We start from the raw sequence: 26858 nt of genomic DNA on the forward strand, positions 1-26858 counted from the left end.
TATCATTGTAATAGAGGTCACTCTGGGTTCATGAAAATTATATCAATGAAATAGATGTTTTGATTTTTTTTTTTCCATTCCTGCTTTTGGATGCTTAGTGGGACATTATTGTTTTTGATCTTACATCATTCTTCTCCGTATTTTTTTTTGACAAAGCAATTAGGGTTACATGATATCCTGCACAAAGTCTAAGTAGAATATTTTATTCATTTAACAGACATTTATTAACGACCTGCAATTTGTGAAGCTTTTAAATTATCCAAGCAATCCCTTACTTCACAAGGTTTGCAGACACTTAGAAGAATATAATATGTCCACAAATTATTTAATGCAAAACATATACAAATTCAATCATTCAATTACCATGCATTTATTAAGGATCTATTATATGCCATGCACTGAACTTGACTTTGATTAAGGAATTAGCATGCCATTCATGACCAGAGCAATACATACCTTCTTAAAATATGGAAAGTAAAGAAAATCATGTTTACAATATGATTTCAAACAAAATCACAATGGTTTTGCTCATATTTCTTCCCTACTGGGGCCATTATTTTGTATTATATAATTAACTATAATATCAATATATCATAAATGTTTATTTAAACACTGCTGAATTCTACTGGGTGCCACTTACATCTTATATTATTATTCTATCGTAATTTAATTTCACAAATTATTAACAAACTTTGTTTAAAAAAATAGTGTGCTTCCTTATTTAGAATTAAGGGCCCTTGAAATGACCTGCCAAACCCTGAAGAAGTGTGACAATAAATTAAAACACATTTCTGAAATCCATATAATTTCCCTTATTAGCAGTTTAAAACTAAAGGAAGTTTTTGCTTTAATGAAAAGGCAGACTCTTTGCAAAGAGAATGCTGAATAAATACAATTTGTGAAATTCCCTATATTTTTGTCTTTGCTGAAGACATTGCTACACCATTGCTTGTGACATATTCACTTGTTATTTGATGTTTAAGAACGGATTGGTCTAAGATGCTCAAACGATTCGCAGGATTTAGGAGCTAATTGTGCTTATAGGGCTTAGTGTCCTGAACAACAAAGTCACAGCTTCCAGGCTACCCTGCTAAGAGTATGCTAAGCCAGGACCTTCTGTCACTGCTCTGGGCTTTCAGAAGGTTGGGGAGCTGTTGCAAGATGAATCCCCTGGGAAGTGGTACAAATCTTTCATCCCTTCCTCAGTAGTTGTTACTATTTTATCCCCTTGCTGTTACTGTTTCATATTCAATTCGATTCTAAAGAGGCAAGAAGAAAAAAAGCAAAGACAAAATGGGTGAGATCACCAAGGAAGAAGTGGAGAAATACTTAGGAAACAACCCTCAGTTTGCAAAGGAGTATTTTGACAAGAAGCTGAGGGCAGAGGTGCTGGGAAAAGTCTTCAAAAGCAGCCCAGTTCCCATCAAGGACAATACATCCTTCAGTGAGATGACTCAAGTGGAAGAATCAGCTTTGCTCTTTGAGTTGCTGCAGAAGGTCCAAGATGAAGCAGCCAGCATGGAGGCAGTGGTGCACAAGAATCTCCAGAGGCTGTCCCAATTGCTCTCCGCAGACCGCTGTAGCATGTTCATTTGCCGATCGCGCAATGGAATTCCAGAGGTGGCGTCGCGGCTGCTGGATGTCACCCCGACCTCTAAGCTAGAGGACAACCTTGTGTCTCCTGACAAAGAAGTTGTTTTTCCTCTAGAAAACGGGATTGTGGGTTGGGTTGCTCATACTAAAAAATCCTTTAATATTCCGGATGTGACCAAGGTAGGTGACCTGAGCATAGAGTGAGTGGGGGAAGAGTACTTATTTTCGGGGAAAAGTCTCATAGAAAAGCAAAACTTACAGATTAGGGACTCATTCCTATTAGTCATAAAGTAGTTCTTGCAGGGCGAACCCTAATTAGCTGCACCTGAGTAGGGATGGGGCCGGTAACTGATACCTCCTCTTGTATTTGTTACATCTGTTTGCTATTATCTGATAGGGAGCAACTTGGAGCCTCTTGAGGGTTTATTCAGACCACATCCTATAGCTTCTGTGGTTGGCAGATTGTTTCCTTCAAATGTATTATTAGTTCTTCCTAGTAGATTTATTCACTTATTTTTCCTCAGGGTCGAGCATAAAGTGATTGGTTGTTTGTTTTATGAAATCCTCCATGATGCCAGACTGGGGATTCCATGGGGCAAGCTAAGGAAACGTTATCCAATGAAGAGGAAAGGTGTCTCAAAAAACAAATCTGAGTTGTTTGTTTGTTTGTTTTTTATTTTCCTGAGAAAAAACACTCTTCTGGGAGAGAAGATTGTCTCTGGTGCTTGTGGAAATTGTAGCCAGCACTGGTTCTGATCTGTAAACATGATTCTGGTAGAAGAAATTCTTGAAGTGAGATGGTCTTTTGTGAGACCTCTTTTGGAGGGAGAGTTCTGCAAAGGAGAGTGTTGGGGTAGGCAAGTAGAGATTATTCCCCAATGTGAGAGAAGTTTGCCTCTGTGACAGGATTATTATAAATTAGAGTGTGTTCCCAAAGTGACTGAAGGGTTTAAGTTTGCTTGTGATGGCTACCAACAGAATGGTCTAGATCAAAGGTTCTTAAATCATGAATGTGGGGGTTGAGAAAAATTTGGCAATAGTAAAAGGTTTCTGAATGTGCAATGACCAATAATTAATAAAACACCTAATGAGTACAAGGTGTTTCTGACAGTGCTTGCGCTTATTGTATCCCCAACTTCCTTGCAGCCTTGGTTCTAAACATGCAACATGTGCACTTTGTACTGTGCATGCATGAATGCCAGGAAATGCCAACAAATGCCACCAGAGAGCTGCTGCTCCACTTTTTTTTTTTTTTTTTTTTTTTGAGGTTAGGTTAAGTAACTTGTCCAGGGTCACACAGCTAGGAAGTGTTAAGTGTCTGAAACCAGATTTGAACTCTGGTCCTCCTGAATTCAAGGCTGGTGCTCTATCCACTGCGCCACCTAGCTGCCACCTAGCTGCCCCCTCCACTCAGTTTTGAGAAAGGGCTGCTTAAAAATTTCTTTGACAGTGCAGGTACAGTGGACAGAGTGCCAGCCCTGAAGTCAGGAGGACCTGAGTTCAAATTTTACCTCAGACACTTAACACTTCTTGGCTGTGTCACCCTGGGCAAGTCATTTAACCTCAATTGTCTCAGAAAAAACAAAAAACAAAAAAAACCATTTCTTGGACAAAAAGGGTCACAAGTGGAAAAAGCTTAAGAAGTCCTGGTATATCTATTACCTTCTTTTTCTTTATAGTTCAAGAGTCCTAGGTTGAGTACTAAAAATACTGGGGTTTACTAGCTAGAGTTCTTTTTTAAGAACCAAGCTTTAAACCAAAACCAATCTGATTCTAATTGGCCACCAATAGTCCTAGCCCAAGCCCCATGTGGTCATTGTTTGGGTCCTAATTGACTCAGACATTTCTGTTTTGGCCAGAGAGTCTTCCCCTTCCAGATTCATGTTTGTTTGTTTTTCTTGGACTAAGAGAAAGAGGAGATTCTTTGTCTCAATTCCTACCCAGCCTTAATATCTGAATGGGTGCAACCTCAGTCAAACTGAGACCTGTGGAAGACCTTAGGTTAAAAAGGCCAAGGCCTTCCATTTCATCCAGGGCCAGCTCCAGTCATCCTGATCTATATCTGGCAACTGGACCCAGATGGCTCTGAAGGAGAAGGTGAGGCAGGTGACCTTGCACAGGCTTCCATCACTTAAATCCAATTCACTTGCATGTCATGGAATCACCTCTCCACACGTCATGGTTCTCTTTGAGAACTAAGGACAAACAACAACTCAGATTTAAGTATTAAGAAGTACTAAGAAATTATTTATTTTTAGAGGCATGAATTTTAACAAAACCATAGAATTAAGAAGTTGAAGGGACTTTGAGATCATTTGGTCTAATGTCCCATTTTGCAGATATGGAGGCCTAAAGAAATTTGAGCAGTTTTTCCAAAGTCCCATAGTATATTGGGACTTAGAACCGAGGTCTATGACTCCTATTAAGGGCATTGAGGTGATACAATGAATAGTGTACTGAGTCAACTGGAGTCAGGAAGACTCATCTTCTTGAGTTGAAATCTGGCTACTGATACTAGCTGGGTGATCCTGGGTAAATCACTTAATCATGTTTATTTCAACTTCCTCATCTGAAAAATAAGCTGGAGAAGGAAATGGCAAAGCACTCTAGTATCACTGCTAAGAAAACCCCAAATACATTCATGATGAGTCAGATGTAACTGAACAACTAAAGTGGCTCCTATTCTCCTTTTATTTCTTTCTTTTTTTCCTTTATAACACATTTGTTCTTTATTTTAATGCTTCTGAAATTGTTTTTCTATTTCTCCAACACTGAAACTGTCCCTTCAGTCTAACTGAATATATTCACTCATGAACACTATCCTTCTGTCTAGAGACTACTTAGAGCACATAGAATTTAAAAATAAGTTCCATAGTGTGATGTTAAATAAAGGTTCAGGGTTTTCATTTTCTCAATTTTCATATGGAATTTAGAACAAAATTAAAAAACAAGTGATTTTGTTTGAAACTTCTCTACATCACAGGAATTTTTGTTAGGGAAAGAAGAGGAAGGGATCTGGTTATGTTATTTTGTTGGCCTGGGGAATTTCTAGTCATAGAAAAATCTTTTCTCAATGTGGATAGACATTCCCGAGGCACTGAGAGGTTAAAAGACTTTGCCTATTGTCACACATTTAATGTAAACTTTCCCAATCCCCAGACTGGCCCTCTATCCACTATATTGCCATAAAAACTACTATGAAACCTACAAAATACTACATAGTTAATTTTAATATAGATCCCAATTTTAATAGATCTTTCTAATTCCAAAAATCAGCTGCTTTTCTTCTCCTTCTAGAGAATAGTTACATATAATATACATAATACAATTAAAACTTCTTAAAGGAAATAATATAAATACAAACTATCATTAGCATTGTACATTAAGATGATATAGAAAGAAAATATCTTATAAAAAGGATTTCTGTTTCTGGACTACTTTGTGCTGGACTTCTATTAAAAATGCTTTCTCTGTTGGGCTGCGTCTGACATGCCTTGGGCAGGCTGGAAGGATAATCCTTCTAAATTCACGAAGCTGATTACCTAGGAAAAGACTGCAGAGATCAAGAAAGGTGCCACATGGGTGATTTTTTTCATATCCTTCTCTCTGGTGAAACTGACCCAAGAAAGTGCCTTTTTTATTTATTTATTTATTTATTGCTCAGGGTCATTATGTAGGTGAACATTTTCACATGAGTTATAATTTCTCTAGCTGAATTACTGCTCACAATTAATAGAACATTGGGATTAAGTAAACACTAAGTCAAAAGATTTTTGGTTCTTTTAATTTTCAATAATAAGAAAAAAGGAACTATTGTTTAACATTGGTTTATTTCTTTCTGCTGCCTTTATATAATGAATAGCTGTGGTTTCTCAAGTTCAGGGAACAAGTGCACTGGGGATGGTCAGCACATTTTGCAGTCTAGGATTCCTCTGTCCTGGGTCACTTGTCAGCCCACCAGAACAGCAGGTGTTACAGAGAATGATATATAACCTCAGACAATTCACTCTGGGATGAGCCTTTAAAAAGTATTTGTCCTAACTTCCTCTCTGACAGACAAGGAAACTAAGGCTCAGAAGTGTCTCTCTTCTTCCTGATACTTACTCCATGATTCTAAAAGGGCTTTATTGAAGAGTATACTATGTTATTGGGCTCAAAATAAAAAAAAAATTTTAGAGTAGAAAAAATCCATAGATGACTTAGCCCAAGTCCTCTCCTTCAACAGATTAGGAACTTGATGTCAATTTGTCAATGTTAACAAAGTAGATGGTTTTTGGGGGGAGTGGGCCAGGATCCAAGCCTGTAACTTCAGTGCCGGGAATGTCTTGTGTAGGTTAACCAAAACAAGACAGATCAGCAACTATATTAGAGAATTGCATGGGGAACTGGGAATTTAACTAGTCTCTGTCAAAGGTAAGACCTGAATGTAAGCCTCCCCAATTCCCAGACTGGCCCTCTATCCACTACACTACTATAAAACTACTATGAAACCTACAAAATATTACATAGTTAATTTTATACAGACTCCATAAACTGCCTATTCTAGAGACAGATACTGAAGAGCTCCATATATAGATTTCTGAAAGCCATTCCCCTCTGCTGGTGGGTGAAGAGGCCTTCTGCGCTGGGAATCATTTTCCCATTCACCAGTTATCTTTTAATTATTTTATTGCTTATTAGCACTTCCACTAAGGGGCAAACAGGTACAGGAAGAGGATTGAAAATTCTCATCAATTTAATTTGTTATGAAGGCAAGTGAGGAAGAAAATGAAAACTACTGAAAAATACTCTATAGTTTTCATGGATTCATGTTTTCCTTGTCTCTCCTTAATAAGAAAAGTCAAAGAATAATTAAAGTTGTCTACATACTATAAAATACCCTCAACTCAGTGCTCCAAGTACTGCAAATTCCCATTAGAGGAGAATGCCTATATGATCTATCAAACCATGTGTCTCCAAATAAAATAGTTTGGACCAGACCTGTCTCTTCACTGTCATAAGAAGCTTCTAATGAGGAAACTTCCTCTATAATTCAGATTAGCAACTGCTCTGCATTTTATGCAAATCTTACCAAGGTGCCCAGGGACACTAAGCTGTTAAGTGATTTAACTAGAGAAACACCACCCAGAAGATACTTAAAATAAGACTTGAAATCAGGTATTTCTGGATCCGAGGCCAGCTTTGTCACTGCCCACTATGATATTCTGCCTCTCAAAAATAATAATATGTGAAAAGAAAACAATATGTGTAATCAAATTTATAATCTTGTTTAGCTTAATAGTAGATATTATTCCTGTTCCCCATCCTCCATCACCTCTCAATATAATTCGTATTCAAGGGCTCCTGTATTTTATTCTTTTCAAATTTCCACTGTTAAAAAAAGTGTCATTTCAACATCTGAGGATGGTGTGTGGACCAATAAAATATGGTGACACAACAGAAAGGAAACATAATTAAAAATATTTTATTGCTAAAAATATTAATCATCACCTGAGCTTTCAACAAGTTGTAAACCTTTTGTCAGTGGAGGGTCTTCCCTTGAGTGGTTGGCTGCTGACAGATCAGGGTGGTGGTTGTAGAAGGTTGGGATGTTGTGTGGAAATTTCTTAAGATAACAATGAAATTTGCTGCATTCATTGATTTTTCCTTTCACTTGAACATTTAGAAGTCATTGTAGAGCTTTTATTTAGCCTAATTTCAGTATTGTTGTGTCTCAGAGAATAGGGAGGCTCCAGGAAAGAGAGAGAGATGAACAGGCAGTCAGTGCAACAGTCAGAATACATACAATTAAACTCACCATGTTATATGGGTGTACTTCACAGTGTTCCAAACAATTACACTAGTATAAAAGATACCACAATAAATAGAATGATGAAAAAATTTGAGATATTGTGAATATTACCCAAATGTGATACAGAAATATGATGTGAGCATATGTTGGAAAAATGGTGCCAATAGACATACTCAATGCAGGAGTGACACAAACCTTCAATTTATAAAAATGAATAAATAAATAAATGTATCTACAAAATACAATAAAATAAGGTATAGCTATAGAGAAAGTCTCTTCAACCATGTGTTCCCTAGACTAATGAAATCACAGATCTAGTCTCTATCCTTTATTGTATCAATAGCTCAAACTTCAAAACTATTTGCGAATGATGTCTCACAATTTTATTACTTTATTATTATTCTCTGAGGCCCAGATCTTAATGTGAATTATGACATATTTCTAATGCAGAGCTACATATATTCTATCTCTAATGAGCACAAAAAGAGAGCACAGGAAGAATAGGGCATGGAAAAAAAGAAAATCTTGGTAACATGGACAGGTCTTGGAATGGCCTCCTACAAGTTTTCGTCCTTCTTTTACTAGAGAATTATCTTGAATGGCTTCCATTTAACCCTTTCTGAAACTGATAATTATTAATACTAAGGAAATTTTTAGGTCAGTGAAAAATAGCTACTTAGAATGTGATTAGTGCTCACAGCTGTACAAGAAGTGTTACAGCTTGGTGCATTGACAAGACTATTAGATTTGATATCAGATATCATCATAATAATAATTGGCCTTTATACAAAGTTTTGAGGCTTGCAAAGTACTTTACATTTTTCTCATTTGAGCTTCCCCACAATCCTTTATAGCTAAACCTTACCATGCAGATCACAACCTGTAAAATTTATTTATCCCATGAGACTTGTGCTCATCTCCTTCCATAATTTCACCACAGAGAGCCATGAAACATACTGGAAACCTTCCTTGCTTTCCCTTGACAATAAGGATATATCCATCTCAGGCAAAAAGTACTCTTTTTGGTCTTCTGGAGAATTTCTTCCTTGATCTTGTGTCTAATGGACCCAAACTTTGGCTAATAGCTCCTTCCACTCTGAGTGATTTTCAGGGAATGATATCAGAGAAGCTGGTAAACATGGGGCAGGGGCAGAGAAGAAGGAGTTGTCCCATATGGAAGTGGGGGGTAGATCTAGGAGATCAGCAGTATCAGACTCCAGAACTGGACTGAGCATATGGATATTGTCTGTGGTGTGTTGGAAGAGGATGGATTGCTAACCAGTCCTATCCCCAATCCTCACTACAGGCTCCAAGGAAATTATTCTTCCTTCTCTTCTTTTCCTTTCGCATTTCTTTGGCTCCTCTCATGCCTTCTTGGGGAAAGGAGCAGGTGAGAACCTGCTAATCTATGTGTGTGAATTCAATTGCTGAATTGAACAGGAGAGGAGAAATTAGGTGGCAGTTAAGGGAAGCAATAAATTTAAAACTGCAATTTTTTGCAGAATTTTTAAAAATCACTTACCTAATGAGTGGGTAATCAGAATTGAAAAAGGAACTTTTTTTTAACTCCCCATGTTAGAAAGAGAAACTTGTACCACGATATCTCTAGGCAATGAATAAATGTCATCAGTGGCTTGAGGGAAAGGGAAGAAGGTGGGCTCTAACTGGCTTGGGATGGGGTTGGAGGTGAGGCCTTCCTATATTTCTTCCCATTGTTTTTCAGACTCTAATTTAAAAAGAAAACCATTTTTCCAAAGGAAGAGAGGTTGAGGAACTGAGTAGTTAAAACAAACAAACAAAACAAACAAAAAAAAAACAAACAAAAAAACCAATCTCACCCAAAGCGAGAGGAACTTCCACTCATTAAGGGTTGTGGAAGTAGATGAGTGACAAATTAGCTCACTATTATTTCTACTATTATTAGGCATCTAATTTCAAGTTTTCACAGAACTAATTAATGCCCTTAAGTAAGGGATGGGTCTGAGTGAACAACTTTAATAAATGAATGATTTTTTTTTAAAATTTCAGAACAGCCATTTTTCAGACCTTCTGGATAAGCAAACTGGTTACACCACTAAGAACATGCTGGCAATGCCTATCGTGATGGGCAAGGAGGTTCTTGCTGTTATGATGGCTATCAACAAAATCAACGAGCCTGAGTTTACTAAGCAGGATGAAGAGGTAATGATAGGCATGGGGATAAGAAACGGGTATAGGTTTCATTTTTAATCAAAAGGAATTAGAAACAGGATTTTATTCTCAGTTGATTCTTCTTGTTTCAAGATGGAAGGCAGCATGGCAAGAGCCAAGCTGGGAGTCAGGAAGGCTGAGTTTGAGTTCTGACTTTGCCACATGTTCATGGGCAAGACATTTCATTTCTCAGAACCCCAGGCAGTTCTAAGCCTAGAAGTTACAGATGAGCAATCGTCTGCTGTGCCCAAAGGACGATCAAGCTCTCCATACTCTTTGGTCCAGTAATACCACTTCTAAATCTGTATGCCAAAGAGATTTTTTTTTAAAGGGGAAAGGATCCATAAGTAAAAAATATTCACAGCACCAATTTTTTGTGTTGGCATAGAATTAGAAATTGAGGGAATGCCTATTAGTTGAGGAAAGGTTAAACAAGTTGTGCTATATAATGGAATACACAATAATCCTATAAGAAATGATGAGCAGGCTAATTTCAGAAAAACCTGGAAAGATTTACATGCACTGATACAAAGTAAAGTAAGCAGAACCAAGAAAATATTGTATATGGTAATAGCAGTATTTGTACAATGATATTTGTACAGATGTGAATGACTTAGTTCTTCTTAGTAATATAATAATCCAAGACAATTTTAAGACTCATGACGAAAAATGCTATCCATCTCCAGAGAAAGAATTGATGGAGTATGAATGCAACTTAAAGAATACTATTTTTCACTTTTAAAATTTTGTATGTATTTTTTTTTAAATGGTCTATGTTTTCTTTCATAACATGACTAATATGGAGATACATTTATATGATTTATATGAATAACCTATATTAAATTATTTACCATCTCAGGAAGAGGTAATGGAAAGGAGGGTGGGAAAGAATTTGAAACTCAAAAAAATTTTAAATGAATGTTTAAAATTATTTTTACTTGTAATTCAAAAAATTATTTCAAAAAAGGAAAAAAAAAGATAAGTAATGGTTTAGGTAGGGCAGCTGGATGGTGCAGTGGACTCACTTTCATAAATAAAAATCTAATTTCAGACAGTAGTTATGTTACTGTGGGCAAGTCACCTAGCCCTATTTGCTACAGTTTCCTCATTCATAAAATGATCTGGAGAAGGAAATGGCAAATCATTTTAGTATCTTTGTTAAGAAAGCCCCAAATGGTATCATGAAGAGTTGGATTCAACTGAACAAATGTTCTATCTGTATCAATGGAGAAAGTTTCCACTTAGGGAATTCCTTTATTGGACCTACATTCCCTATATATGGACCATCTTCCCTACCCTTCCAAGAAAAAAGATAAGTCTAATGGCTACTCACATTTTTTTTCTTTTCTTTTTTTATTTGTAGGTTTTTTCCAAATACCTCAGTTTTGTTTCTTTTGTTCTAAGGCAGGACCACCTATCATATCTTCACAGTATTGAAACTCGAAAAACTCAGGTAAAGGAATCATGAAACCAGTCACCAATATTTTGCTAACAATTCTGAAGAACATACACAAAGGACAATGAGCCTCAATTCCTCCAAAATCCCAGAGACAAGACTTGATTTGGGGATAGACATGGGTATTAAGACTAAGATCCTTGAGGCAGGTTTATACCCTTGTAGATAAGATGTAGCTGTGCAGTAAGTGCAATAAGCAGTCTGTCTACTCCCCTTCCCAGACTTGGTTCTGTTGATTATGATCTGACTCGGGGTCTGAAGTCTAGTCTCTTGGGCTTTTTGAATAAATGAGAAGCTGTTGAATATAAATAGTCAATTAACATTTTCAAGTGTCTACTGTGTGCTAGGTGCTGTACCAAGCACTGGTATGGGAACACACAGATACTGGGCACTATGGCTGACTTCCTCTGCTGGTGCTTCAAACCTTAAGATTGAGTTTGTGCTTGGTTCTGGTGCTCTCTTCTTATTATGATTTTAGTTTTAAGGATTATGGTGACAAAATGCAGACAGACTTGATAAGCGCAGTTCTGAAACTAAACTTGTCTTCAACTGAAAAAAGAGAAAGGGAAGAAGGGAATGAGGGAATCCAGAGTCCATGCATGTGAGTATGTGTGTTTATGTGATTAATGTCAAAGGCTCATTAAAGTAGGAGGTCACCAAAGTTTGCTCCCAGGCTGTTTCCCCTTCCTTGGAACACCTATTCTCATGTTTATCTCTTAGAATGTCTAGTTTTCTTCAAAGTTCAACTCAAATGCCACTTCTTACATGAGACCTTTCCTGATCCCCTGGCAATTACAACCTCTCCCATCCCTTGGATTTATTTTGTACATCTTTTGTGTGTGTATATATATATATATATATATATATATATATATATATATATATATACATATGTGTATATATATATGTATGTATGTATGTATGTATTTTTTCCCCTTTCTCAATAGACTGTGAGTTGTCTGAGGGTAGGAACTTTTTTTGTTTTTGCCTTTGAAGATCCATCATTTCACATATGCCTGGAACATACCCAGGTGCTTAATAAATGTTTCTAACAACATAAACTGATAATCTTTCTGGAATTTTATATCCAGAACCAAACACAATATTCTAGCTATTACCTGACATGGGTAGAGTACATTAAGTTTATTATAAATGAAATAATCTATGGAACTTGCTTTACACACCTTGAAGCACTATATAAATGTTAGATATCATTAATAATATTATTATTACCCAGTCCTAAATGCTATGCCTCTCTTCATATATTCTGAGTTTGAACCTTTTGATTATCCATATAATACTATTGAACTAATGGTCCACTAAAACTCTAAGATCTTTTTCAAACTCCTATTTTGCCTTCCTCCTTTTTTGTGTACTTGGGAAATTGATTTTTTGAACCTGAGTAAAATTTTACATTTATAATGATATAACTATATCTTATCAGAGTCAGCCCAATGCTCAATCTTGTCAAAATCTTTTTTTGGACAACTTAGTTGTCCAGTGTATTAGCTACTCTCTCTCAACTGTGTATATGATACAAATTTGATAAATATGCCATTTATGCCTTTAACCAAACCATGAATAAAAATTCTAAATTATGTATGGCCATGCACAGATTTCTGGGATCATCTATGAGAGATCTCTTTCCAAGATGATAAGGAACCATTAACAACTATTATTTGGGTTCATCTATTCAACTGTTTCAGAATCTTCCTAATTGTCCTATCATCTTGTCTACCATTCTCCACATTTTCCATAAAATAGCATGAGAGATTTTATCAAAGGCTTTGCTAAAGGACAGGTAAATTTATATTTGCAACCATTCTTCTGATTTACCTGCTATATATAAATGCAAATAAGTTAGTATGCTATGATCTATTCTTTTTGAAACCATGATGGCTATTTTACTCACCACTTACTTTAGAGCAAGGGGGCAGAGTAGGTATGGCTAGATGACACATGTATAGAGTGCCAAGTGTGGGATCAGGAAAGCTAAGACATTTACTAGCTCACCCTGCCCTTACTTTATGATGTGCATTCAGAAATTTATAGATTCAAATTTTCAGTAGGTACAATTCTGCATGTTAGAATACTGTGTCCCTTTTTTGGTCAGTTCATGAAGGATGTCCCTCCAATATATTTTTAATTATTCATTCTCACTCCTATTTTAGGGAAAATTAGGTACATTAGGAGCCTGTTGGATATATATTCATAAAATATCAACAAAAATAATAATCTTTCTAATGTTTTATCTAAGGACTATATATTTCACTCTTTTTTTCTTACAACTATTCACAGGTCCTTTTATGGTCAGCCAACAAAGTATTTGAAGAACTTACAGATATTGAGCGGCAATTTCATAAAGCCCTATATACCATTAGAGCCTATCTGAACTGTGAAAGATACTCCATCGGCCTGCTGGACATGACCAAAGAAAAGGTCTTCATCATTCCATTGATTTTTTTCCCCACTTAAAGTCTCCAGTGAATCATACACTCATCATAGAAAATGCCTGATTCACCTGCACTATTTAAATAACTAACTAAAAATAGAGTGCAACTAATTGTCTCAAGTGAAATTGCAGCTCTTAGCGTTGTGATTAAAAAACCTTAAAAATAGGATCTGTGAGGGCTTTTGGTAAAGTATAAAGAACTTGTTGTGCACCTATTTGTGATCCATAATAATTAAATCCCATGTCTACTGAGAGAAATTAATATTATAATATTATTTAAGTAACTAATTATTAATTTGTGATCCACTCTTTTATCTTGCTTTTTCTATTAAAGCCCAACATCTGAAAAGGTCACTCAGTTTCTGAAATACTTGGCTGAGTGATGAGATTTCTCCTAGCCTCCAAAGTACATGCTTATTATCTAGGTTGGGTCTGACCCCACCCAATTGGGAACTTAATTTCTGTTCAGCGTGTAAACAAAATCCAGTCTGGACAAGCCTTTCCCTGAGGAAAGAGCTTCTAGATCCTCTCCATTAGAGGTTAGGTCCATTCATCTCAAGAAGGAGAAAACTAGCTAGAGGTATGGATGGAGGCTTCCCTTGCTTTGATGCCTTAAGGTTGCTGAATTTCATGATCAAACCACTTTCTCAGCAGGAGGAGCTGAAGACTTGCATCTCCTTATTAAATATCTAATAATCAGGGATAAGTTCCACTTGTCCTGGGAGTTCTGTTTCAGAAGGAATTTAAAGTAATTCCACGTCTCCTTTTGGGTCTTTGGTTACTTTGGTTACTTGGGTCAGTGGTTTCTCTGACCATCAATCTATTGATTATTGGCCAGCCTAAATAAGAAATTGATTATTATTTACCTGAAAACTATCTCTCAAGGGTTTTCATTCATTATGCTACTAATAACAAATATTTTTTTTTACTTAATATCCTTGAGATTTGAAGTGACATAAGAGAAGAAGTGTGATGGTACAGAAAGAACATTATACTGAATTTTGATCCTATTCCTGCTAATTATCTAATCATTCAATCTCTTTTCCTGTTTCTTTATCTGTAAGGTAAAGTTGTTGTAGTAGAGAACTTCTAAAGTAATCTAGATAATTCAGTGTCTATAAACAAGAAATACACTGAACTAACAACTATACAAGATGTATCTAAAGTGGATGGATTTGTGAACTTTTTTATTGGATAACATTCAAACCTAATTATCTGTAGGAATTCTATGATGAATGGCCTATCAAGCTTGGAGAAGTAGAGCCCTACAAAGGTCCAAAGACACCAGATGGCAGAGTAAGTTTAAAGAAAGTCTTTCCTTGGCTCATTCCACTTTGTACTGAATATAAGAAAATCCTACGTCTTAGTTCCATTTGGGGGAGGGAGGAAGCTCTGCACAAATATAGACTGGAAGAGACATCCATCTATCCATTAATCCAATCCTTCATCCATCCATCCATCAATTCATCTATTCATCTATCTCACAGAACAAATTGTGGGTAAAACCCTATGCTGGATTCTGGTGAAAAAATACTCTGGGGCCCACTGTCCTGATTGGAACGGTAGCTTTTGATTTATTATCTGAAATATGCCAGTCATACTTTATTTCACTCTCTATTCTCAAGCTATTTCTTTTTCAACCTTAATAACCATCTTATAACTTCAAGTAGGCCTTTCTAAACTTCTCTCACTTCCAGCTCAGTTCAACAGCCATTCCAGGTTCATCTTTAAATTCCTCCCTCACTTTAACTAAAATATTCTATGGTTCTCAGAGCACTGGAGAAAGTTGAGTTCCCCACTAAGGGTACCATGATTCATTTATCTCTGCCATTGTAATATAGAAATAGTCTGATAAGGATTTAAACTTGGGTCTCAAGAAGTCATATTTACCTGAAAAAGCATTTATTGAACACTTATTATGTGTCAAGCATTGTGCTAAGTACTGGAGATATAAATTTGGTCAAAAAAGATTTATTGTGTAGCTAACTAGTTAGTGACATACTGTTCATTTTACTACAACCTTAATCCATAGAAAAAGACTTACATCAGGAAGAAAAGGTATGATGGGGAAGTGGGTTGGTAGAAAAGATGATGGACTAGCTGCTTTAAAGTGTTCTATGAAAAAATATTTCTCAAACTATGGGTTTCTTCTAAGGAGAGTTTGTTCATTCTGACACATTCTTAATCTGTCCCTTTCATTTAGGAAATTATCTTTTATAAGATTATTGATTATATTCTGCATGGAAAAGAAGAGATCAAAGTCATCCAGTGAGTATTTTTATGAATGATATTGCTGTATGAATGACAAATGATTTTTATTCCTTGTATACTGACTGATTTAATATACTTTATATTTATCTGCCTCATAATTTCTTTTTTTTCTAAACCCACAGGACACCTCCTCCAGACCACTGGTCTCTTGTTAGTGGGTTGCCAACATATGTTGCTGAACATGGATTTGTAAGTTTCTCTGCAATTATTATTTATCAAAATGTTGATTCCAATTGATATTAGCTAAAGGATTGAAAATAATACATCAGGGAATAACCACATTAATTAGCCTTGGAACAGATCCTTCTTTCAACTATGACATAAGGTAGCATATGCCATAAAGCTACTTAAAGACCTCTAACTCTAACTTCTAACTCTAAACTCTATGTTATTAGAAGAATGCCAAAGAGAGGCCCAGTCATATAATCAAGCTTTGAACCTAGGTTTTTGGACTCTAGATTCCAAAACGATCCTTTCCATTCCACTGTGATGTCCTATAAATGGCCTCCTTATTATATTGTTCTTTTAAAAAGTGTTTAAATTTTATTTTTATTGATATCTCTTGATTTTCTGACATGTCTTTTCCCAATCTTACTTCCCTTCTTTACAATAAAACCTTATTAATTTCTGATAATATAAATACTATTTCACACTCATAGTCCCCTATCTCTGCAAAGGGATGTCTTCTCATTTCTTCTCTGGGACCAAACTTGTCATCATGATTATATATAATTCAGTTTCAGGTTTTTCTTCTTTCATAAGTCTCCTATAATTTCCTTGCTCTTCTCTTTTCTTCTTCTCCCCCTCCCATACTGGATATTTATGAATTACCAAATGTATTATCTCTTCCATTCACTTAAGAGCCAATGAAAGATGAAATCTCAATTTCCTTCTGCACTTTGTTCTAGTTCTGAAATTCTTTGATTCCCTGAGCCCTTTGGAAACCTGAAATCTGCACCAATTTCTCCCATGTTAAATACCTCCATCTGTGCCAAATAGTATCAGGGCTCTCTCATGGCAACATTGTTTTTGTAGAATCGCAAAAGTTGGAAACCATATAATCAAACACGATTGTGTTGTTTTATTAGCATGCAAAAAATATCTCAGAGAACTGAAATGAGTTTGTCCAAGGATACTCAACAAGTTAAAGGCATAGTCAGGAGAATCCAGCTCTCCTGACATTCTGATTCACAGCTGTACTGGATATGTCATACTGCCCAGTCTTTTAAGGACCCTTTGTTTCTTCTCATCATTGAATGTCTTGCCTAACTCAGCCTCCCTAAACCATTCTGTCTTTGTCATAAGTCTCCCTATTCCTGTTCATTCCTACTCTCCTGGCTTCTGACTCCTCATTCATCTACCTCAGAGCCTGTACATTTTCAAAACATGTTCACCAAAGTCAGATTTTTCCTTTGGTTACCATGGTTTCTCTTCTTCCCTTCACAGCCCAACACCTGAAGTGTATTTTTGCTGTGCTTACTTGCACGATTTCTCCTTTTCCTCTAACATTTTCTCTACACCTTTAGCAGCGTCCATTAAGTTTTGACCACCTGGGCTGAGAGTCTCAATGACTCATAATGACTCATGAAGATTTACAAAGCAGTCAGTGTGAACCTATTTAGAATCTAGACCTTGTGATATTTTTCTTCTGTGGGTAAATTTTCAATGCTTGGAGTGTGGCTTTAATTAGTAATGAAAAGGAAGAGGAAAGAAAGGGAGGGAGAAATGGGGAAGGGGAGAAAAGGGAAGAAGAGAGAGGAGGAGACAAGAAAAGGAAGAGAATGGAGGAGCTAATAGAGAAAGGGAAGTAAAGGGGAAGAAAAAGAAAGAGGGACAGAAAGAGGAAGGGAAGAGGAGAGTGGAAAAGGTCAAGAATGAAGAGAAGCGAAGAAAGGGAAGGGAGAGGGAAAGAGAGAAAGGAGGAGATAACAGGGAACAAAAAGAAGAGAAACAAAAAGAGCTGAAGAAAGATGGGAGGGGAAGATTGGAGAGAGCCAGGGAGAGGAAGTGGGAGGGTAGCACAGATAGAGGAATGAATAGGACCTGAGAGAGGAAAGGGGGAAAGGAAATTTGCAAGTAATTACGGACTCAAAAGCTGAGTAACAGCTCCATTATCTGCTATTTAGGAACCAAAAATAGCATGTAATGGAATGTCATCTTGTGCATACATTTAAATATAAATATGTCTAATGTTCTGAGAATTCATAACATTTAAAATAATGAAGTCACTCTGTGAAAACCTAATTCAGAAGGAGCTGAGAAACTGTCTGGTTTCTTAGCCTTTCCCTACCTTCCTCTTCCCCTAATTCCACTTTGTATTGGAAATACAATCTTCAGCATCCTCTCATACAAAACACCAGTTTAAGCAAGGTTTCTTTCCACCATCTTTCCCCTATCCTACCCCACACTAAGTCGCTATACCCCATTCCCCAACTACAACACACACATACACACACACACCACACACACTTCACTTTCTATATCCCTGTCTTCTTTAGATAGGAGAAATAAAGTGCTTTGGTTTCAAACTACTTACAAATCAATTTGCATGCAGAAGTATGAATGAAGAGAGGTAATATTAAATTTCAACAAATGACAAGTAAGCAGCATAAATGTTAATGTCAATAAGAAGTCAATGGGCATTTGTCATTGATAAGCTGCTATTTGGAATATTTGTCTGGTTCCTTAAGAAGTAACCCCATAAAGGAGTCTATAAGACCCCTCATGTACTCTGGAAGGAAATGAATGGGCTTCAGTTTTCACCAAGCTGGGAAGATTTGAATAGTCAATGACTTTTAAAACATATTTTGTTTTAATTAATAATTTTATTTCAATTATTTTAAATTAATTTTAAATTTTAATTAATAATTTTGTATTGGAACATCAGATTAACACCCAAACAAAACCAACAAAATATCCTAAGCAAAACCCTTACTATTGATTCTGATTATTAATATATATCACTTTCTATGTTGTTAATTGACCAATTCTTAACATAAAGTATTTTAATTTTGAAAGTGATGGTACTAATGCTATTTGCTGTATTTGACCTGAGTTTTGTTATCTCTTATTATTATCAGTTCTATTATTTCTGAGGACATTTTATTTTCTCTGCAGATTTGTAATATGATGAATGCACCAGCAGATGAATATTTCACATTTCAGGTAAGGAACATTCCAGTTCCATCGTCCTCTTTCTCCCCTTCTTTTTCTTCCCCCACCTCTGCCCCAGAGCACAATAAGACACATAGTCTTCTCAATAGATCATAAGAATTAGAGCAGAGATCTTCTAGTTCAACCCCTTCCTTTTAGAGAGAAGAAAAATGAGGTCCAGAAAGAGAGCACTCAACATGAGCCCTGGTCTGAATCATCTCATTGTTGGAAGGAATCATCAGAATTGATCATCGTATAATTTTGTTGTTGGCATGACAATTTTATTGGTTGGTCATAGAGTGAGTGACAGATTTGGCAATATAAATAGAATTTAGTTTCATTCTTGACTACTGATCAACAAACAATTATTAGCACTAATAGAAAAGCACAAAGATGAAGATACAAAAGTAAAAATTAGTTTCTTTCCTCAGCTGCTATAGGTACAGGTACTTAAGAGGAAGAAGAAGGTAAAAAGAAGGAAGAAAAGGGAGAGAAAGGAAGGAGATAGCTGCTTCATTCTGGCACCCAGGACCTTGCAACCTAGAAAGGGGTTGTGTTCCTACTACGGTGACATTCTTTCCTACTCCCAGTGATAGAAATATGCCTCCTTGATCATGAAATCAGTTCACTTCAGTTGCATTTAAATTGCTTAGTTTCTGTTGTGCTAATTGAGCTTTTGCTATTGTCAGATTTCTCATTCCATATCCCAAAATATGGCTTCCATTGCTTGATGCTGTGCCATTTCATGCTACTAATCATCTTGCCTGCCTTAGGATAATCCCCCCATTTAGTGTCTCACTACATCCAGGGTTGTCTTGGAATCCTAATTCTTACCTTACCTCCTTCCATGATCTTCCCCTTATTTTCCTACAATTATTTCCATGGATGGACATGACCTTAGAAACCCACTTCAACCCCTCCCTGCTCACAACACCCAAAATCTCAGTCATGGAGCTGGTGAAATATCTCAGCTTACAAGTCTCCTTTCTTCCCCATTTGCCATCGTGGCTGACCTCATGGGTCCACTGGTTCTGTCGGAGGCATGGTTGACACTGATGTGGAAAGATTTCTTGTTCTATCTAGTATTTATTCTTTTACGCTTCACAAGCTTCTGGCTAGAGTTAGAAGATCAATTCCCAGATAGAATCAGGGACTAACAGCTCCCAAGGCAGGAAGGTAAAACTTGGGACTGTCACTAGATTAGGACATCTAGGAAGCTTAATTTACATATGCATATGAACTCCACAGACACATATACAAAAATACATACACTTAGCCCATGTGTGTACTTGGCAAGAATACAATGCACATGGATAAAATAATCTTCCTATGGCAAAAGCTTGACTATGTCACTCTTTTGCTCAGATATCTTATTTACCTTTAGGATAAAATATAATCTTCTCAGTCTGGAATATAATATTTATATTATATACATATATATAATTATAAATATATATGGAAATCCTTATTTTACTTCTTATTTGTTAAATTTGGAATAAAAATAATATCTAATATATAAAATTATGCTTATATAGAACATATATACATATAATTATATATTATTATCATGTATATTATTGCATATTATATATATATATCACATACATATATTATTTTTTATTCCAAATTTAGCAAACAACAAGTAAATAAGGATTTCCATATATGTTTATATAGTAAAACAGGAAAAGAAAATTATACATGAAACAATAAATCTTTATAAATTTTATTTGTAATATATATAGTATAATATAATAGATTTAAATACATAGACATCTTATGAAACAGGTTATTATCTCCATTTTAAAAATGCACAAACGAGGCACAGAAAAATTATAACTTGTTCAAGTTTACACAGACAGTAAACGCCTGAGACAAGATTTGAACTCCTGTCTCCAAGTCTTCTACTCCATCTGTTGTACCAAATAGCAGCTTCAGGTAATTTAGTACCTCATTTTACTATGAGGAAGCTGAAACTCAGAGATGAAGGTCATGCACTTAGCAGCAAAACTGGGGCTAGAATTCTTGATTGTCAGTCCAGAAGTTCTGTGTGGTTGTTTTTTTTTTTTTTTTTTTTTGCAGGGTGGGGCTAGCCCCATCTCCATCAGACTCATTCACACTGGTATGGCAATGATTGCTCTGAATATTGTCACATCCCCAATGAACAGAATTGGAAAGGAATGGATTTCTGCTTCCCTTGAAGCACTGGACATACCATTCCTAGTATCTGACATAGGTGGTTCTTATTCAAACAAATAACCTTGCCTCCCAAAAAATCCCCACCACTTTAGAGCCCTTCAGGACAGGACAGCAGCTCTCCCCCAGCCACACCTGAATCCTTCTCCATCCTGTGTGTCAATAAATGACGACAGTTCTTATTCTTTATAGAAAGGACCCGTGGATGAAACAGGCTGGGTCATTCAAAATGTCCTCTCCCTACCCATCGTTAACAAGAAGGAAGACATTGTGGGAGTCGTGACATTCTACAATCGAAAAGACGCAAAGCCCTTTGATGAATACGATGAGCAAATCACTGAGGTGAGTTTCATGTAATAATGTGGGATAAATGCCCAATTACTGCTTTGGTGTGCTCAAATTTCCTTTGAAAGCTTCATTATGTAGTGATTCACAGAGGCTCAAAATAGCCACATCTCCAGATTGTTGCTTCTGTGTCCAGCTTACAGTACATTTTGTCGTCAAAATTTAAAATGTGGGCCTGCCAGGATGTTTCCCCAAATTAGGTAATGGTGAAAAGAGAGCTCTACCTGCTTTTGTGACGCAGGAAACTTAAATACTGGCCTCCACACAATATTCATTCTGTTCTTTCTTATTATTTCACTCTCTTTCCTATAGTTCCATTATCATACTACTTCCTTGCTTTCTCATTTTTAAGAAAACTGTGTCTCCTCATATGCTTTATGAGGGAGATGGATTGGAAGACTCTGAAAGATCCTTACCACATGAAGATACATAATCCTTTGGTTTTCCCATCTCCTCTCCTCCTCCTTTTCTTTCTGACATCTCCAGCTGTTTCACCTCACTAGAGACAGACGTCAATACCTCTACATAATTTCCTTAGTACATAGATATTTATCCCATTGTAACCTTCTTGAGGTTTATTTTATTTGTATGCACTTAGTACAATGCCTTGAATATAGGATTAATAAATATTCCTTCAGTTGAATTGATTATTTATCACATATTCCAAATTATATTACTAAGAGCAGACTTATAAAGTAAATTCCCTTTCAGAAGAATGGATGAAAATCCCTTTGCAGCTTTCACTTTCAATATATTATGATATTATTGTTGGGGGGCAGTCTTAGTATAATAGGTAATGATAATGATTGTTTACAAAATAGGTCAAGGTGGGGGTCAATGACTCCTCCCCCACTTTTCCCTCCCCTTTCCTTCAGTTTCAGGGGTACCCTCTCCAACTTCCCATGTATCCAGAATCTTCTCTAACAAAACTTGATCTCATATTCTTAATTTATTTAGGCTTATATGACTTACATCTCTCTTTCTAGGAGTATTTTTAGTCTAAGAAAGATCAGTCTTAAAATAGGTGAATGTTGCTCAGTGTTAGTGGTGGAACTTCTGGCAACAAACAGCAGGTGGAAAAAGAATTTGGAGTTGGAAGTATACCACTCCTAATTACAGTCATAGACTCACTGAATAATAATAGCTAGGATTTATACAGCATTTAAAATATACAACCTGCTTTACAAATTATATCTCATTCTATTCTTACAACAACCCTGAGAAACAGGTTCTATTATTATTCCTCCTTTGGAGATGAAGAAATGAAACAGAGATTAAGTGGCTTGCCCAGGATCATACCACTAATAAAGGTCTAAAGCTGGATTTGAATTCAGATTTTCTTGTCTCCAGCCTGCAGTTCTATACACTGTGCCACCCAATTGCCTCCAATCTACGATCAAGATTGACCCTAATTACTGTTATAATTATTGATATTGTTCTTTGATTAAAATAAGAAACCAGATGGTTGAGAATAAGGATATTGACTGATTGGGGGACACAATGTTTTTGATATCCAAATTGCTATTTCTTATTTACCTTCAAGAAGCAAACTATTTTCTTTTATTTCAGATTCTCACACAGTTTCTTGGTTGGTCTCTTTTAAATACTGACACCTATGATAAAATGAATAAACTTGAAAACAGAAGGGACATTGCTTATGAAATGCTCATGTATCAGACCAAAGCTACTGCTGGTGAAATTGAATCTATTTTGGTAAGTGTGTAGTTTAATTTTCCAGACAGCTTACTACCTACTTGTTTTCTCTGGAATTTCCCCAAATTGCCTAGAACTAGCGGGTGGTAAACTCATGCTGGGGTGGGGAATAACATGTCTAGGTCCAAGATGAAGATGAAATGAGCTAACCTGGCCAAGATGAGATTTATTACAGATAAAAATCCTTATATTATAAATTCATCAGACCACCTAGAATTTTTATAATGGAATTGCATTAAACAGTGAAATGTTATAATCTTAGGCATCAGGAACTGGAGATCAACAAAGCAATGCCAAGATCCATTGAAGTTCTTTGGAGAGTAAAAAGAATGGCATCTCATGGAATAAGAAAGGGACTTCCACGGCCAGACCACCTCTAACCCTAATCAGAGGAATAAAGAGAATGTTGAAACTAGATGGGAACTTATGAATACATCTACCTTCTCATTATAGATAGAGGAAGCAGAAATCAAAGAAGGAAGTGATAAACTGCAATACACAAAGATATAATATTCAAACCCAGATTTCTGACTCCGTAACTAGCAAGTCCCCATGCCTTCTGCATCAATACCAACAATTTAAACACCTGAGAGTACAAATAATATGGCTGCTTAGAGTGGCCACCTAAGTTATGAAATAATAGTGTGGATTTTTAAAAATTATAGTTTTTATTTACCAGATATATGCATGGGTAATTTTACAGCATTGACAATTGCCAAACCTTTTGTTTTAATTTTCCCTTTCTCCCCTCTCCCCCAGATGGCAGGTTGACAATACATGTTAAATATGTTAAAGTATAAATTAAATACAATATATGTATATATATCCAAACAGTTATTTTGCTGTACAAAAAGAATCAGACTTTGAAATAGTGTACAATTAGCCTGTGAAGGAAATCAAAAATGTAGGAGGACAAAAATAGAGGGATTGGGAATTCTATGTAGTGGTTCATAGTCATATCCCAGAAGTCTTTCGCTGGGTGTAGCTGGTTCAATTCATTATTGAACAAATGGAACTCATTTGGTTCATCTCATTGTTGAAGAGGACCTCGTCCATCAGGATTCATCATCATACAGTATTGTTGTTGAAGTATATAATGATCTCCTGGTTCTGCTCATTTCACTCAGCATCAGTTCATGGAAGTCTCTCCAGGCCTTTCTGAAATCATCCCACTGGTCATTTCTTACAGAACAATAATATTCTATAATATTCATATATCACAATTTATTCAGCCATTCTCCAATTGATGGGCATCCACTTAGTTTCCAGTTTCTGGCCATTACAAAGAGGGCTGCCTAGTGTGGATTTTTTTAATTGTCTAGGAAAAATTGGCATATATAGTGGTTGCGCTAAAAAGTAATAATTTTAATAACTGACCTTCAGTTTGTGATTTGACATCTCAGGACCTCATCTGTAAAACAGATCTAAATCTATGATTCTATGATATAAATGAGAATTAGTATGGAGTAATGGATAGAATGTCAGACTTGTAAAAGATCTGGGTTCAATTTCTAACTTCTGTGGTCATACGCAAATAATTTAATCTCTCTAAACTTCACATAGCTATGAGACTGATCTTCTAAGTCACGTCAATCAATCAACAAGCATCTATTAAGATTCTGGTATATGCTAGACACAGTCTTGGGCACTGGGAAATCACCCACTACTTTCAAGGAACTTAATGTTCTCTTAAAGGGTTGCCACAGATAGAAGCTACTCTGTGTTGAGGTCCATAGACAAAATCACAGGTCTTTAGTGTATTGACACATGGAAGATCATCTCCTATTGATCTATGTGATGCAATCAAAACCTCTATAAACTGAGTTTACTTTTTTGATGAATAGAGCTTTGACAAGAATAAGAATAAGGATAAAATAGAGAAATACACAAGTCCTATGCAATAATCACTTATGCTTCAGCAAAAAGTGCTTCAGCAAAAAAAAAAATAATAAAAAAATAAAAGAATAGGATGAAAAAAATTTATGCATAGCAATTTATACTTTTCAAAATTCTTATATATACATACATATATATGCATACATACACATATATATATTACTATACATTATCCTTAAAATAACCCTGACAGATAGGGAAAATATAATTATTTCCATTTTACAAATAGAACAACTGGGAAATAGAGATGTCAGAAAACCTATCCAAGATCACATAGCCAGTTACCAAATGATGATGTTATAGAGCAGTGAATTTGCTATGTGATCTTGGCAAGTTCTTTCCACTTTCCCAGAAGTAAAATGAAAACATTAGATTAGATAATCTTTAAGGTACATTTTAAACTCAAATCTTAGGGGTAAGAGCCCAAATCTTCTCTCTCTTATTTCTTACTTCCTTATTTTTCCTTATTTTTCCCTCTTACTTACAGAAAGGAAATCTAAAAGATAAAATAGAATAAACATGACATTTTTATATCATGGTCTATAAGGATGACTTTATGATGAAAATTCAGAAAAGAAATATTCTTCTTGCAAGGAACCAGCTCAGATGATAACTAGAAGACTCTTGGGGAGCACTAATTGTCCATAGAACAGATATTGAGAATTATTGTTTTAGATGTCAGCAAGAAGATTGCCAAAGAATTGCTCTCTGCAAATAGTGGAAGAATGTGAATGAAGGTCAAGAGAAGAAAGGGAAGATGAATACTCTGAGAGACAAAGTGGATAAAAATGGCAACCTCAGGATGATGAAGAAATACTTAAAATTACACCCTTTTACATTTGGCTTCAGTTCCATCCAGTATAGATAGGCTTGCCCCATCAATCTATGATATTGTAAGATCACAAAAAGAAACATTTTCCAATGGACTGATTCCTCAAATTTCTTCCAGGGTGAAAAGATAATAATTTTTTCCTTTTTAAAAGCCCATCTTCCAGAAACTTGCAAAGCTAGGCTCTCTCTTTAAAACCCACTAACATTTTAAAATTAATAATATTATTAATATAATAATAATATTCTAATATTAGACGAATTCAGTCGGGGTTAATTTCTGCTTCAGAGAAATTTACTATCTCAATTGCTTTTACATTTTAGAAATACAAAGAAAAATTGAATACAGATATTATTGATGATTGTGAAGAAAAGCAACTCATACAGATATTGGTAAGTCCTCTCAAATTATGTTTAGTGGCTTCATGAGGCAAAAAGGCTACCCTTGTATGTTGTATGTTAAAAGAAATAGCTCCCATTATCATTTGCTAGTTCCTCAGATGACCTATCACCCAAAATGTGAGATTACCTTTATTAATCAAAAACTGAACCTGCTGGTAAATGTTTAAGGCTAGATTTGATCACAGATCATCCTGATTTCAAGCCAGACCTTCTATCCACTGAGCCAACTCTATATGCAGTTTAGGAATATGTTGATACAGTTTATACTAATTGTTTGTGCCAAGGACTTACTCAGTTACTAACTTGTTCAGTTCAAAACTTATTTTAGTCATATACCACATATACATATTTATATATACATAAAGTTTATGAATTAGACAAATACTATGAATCTATGAACAAAATATATGAACAAAAATCCTATGAACAAAGACAAAAATAAAACAGCCTCTGCCTTCAGGAGCTTATAATTTATGGATAGAGCAAACATGTACAGAGACAAGTAAACACAAAATATATACAACTAATGCCTTTGGTGAAAGGCCAACTCATAATAGCCATCCTATAAGAGATGG

At 35.7% G+C, this 26858-nt stretch overlaps 1 protein-coding gene across 2 annotated transcripts in view; it reads left to right on the forward strand.

Annotated features, from left to right (window-relative positions):
* Positions 1-1293: 1293 nt before the first annotated feature.
* PDE6C (phosphodiesterase 6C) overlaps positions 1294-26858 on the forward strand; it is a 78368-nt gene continuing 52803 nt past the window's right edge. For both annotated transcript variants that reach the window (XM_074295905.1, XM_074295904.1), the window contains exons 1-11: positions 1294-1773; positions 9413-9565; positions 10938-11027; positions 13329-13469; positions 14704-14778; positions 15686-15750; positions 15876-15942; positions 18871-18918; positions 21292-21441; positions 23014-23157; positions 26206-26274. In XM_074295905.1, coding sequence (XP_074152006.1) covers positions 1294-1773; positions 9413-9565; positions 10938-11027; positions 13329-13469; positions 14704-14778; positions 15686-15750; positions 15876-15942; positions 18871-18918; positions 21292-21441; positions 23014-23157; positions 26206-26274 — 1482 coding nt within the window. The remainder of the gene's footprint in view (positions 1774-9412; positions 9566-10937; positions 11028-13328; positions 13470-14703; positions 14779-15685; positions 15751-15875; positions 15943-18870; positions 18919-21291; positions 21442-23013; positions 23158-26205; positions 26275-26858) is intronic.

This window comes from Sminthopsis crassicaudata, chromosome 2 (genome assembly GCF_048593235.1).
Source record: "Sminthopsis crassicaudata isolate SCR6 chromosome 2, ASM4859323v1, whole genome shotgun sequence".
Taxonomy (NCBI): domain Eukaryota; kingdom Metazoa; phylum Chordata; class Mammalia; order Dasyuromorphia; family Dasyuridae; genus Sminthopsis; species Sminthopsis crassicaudata.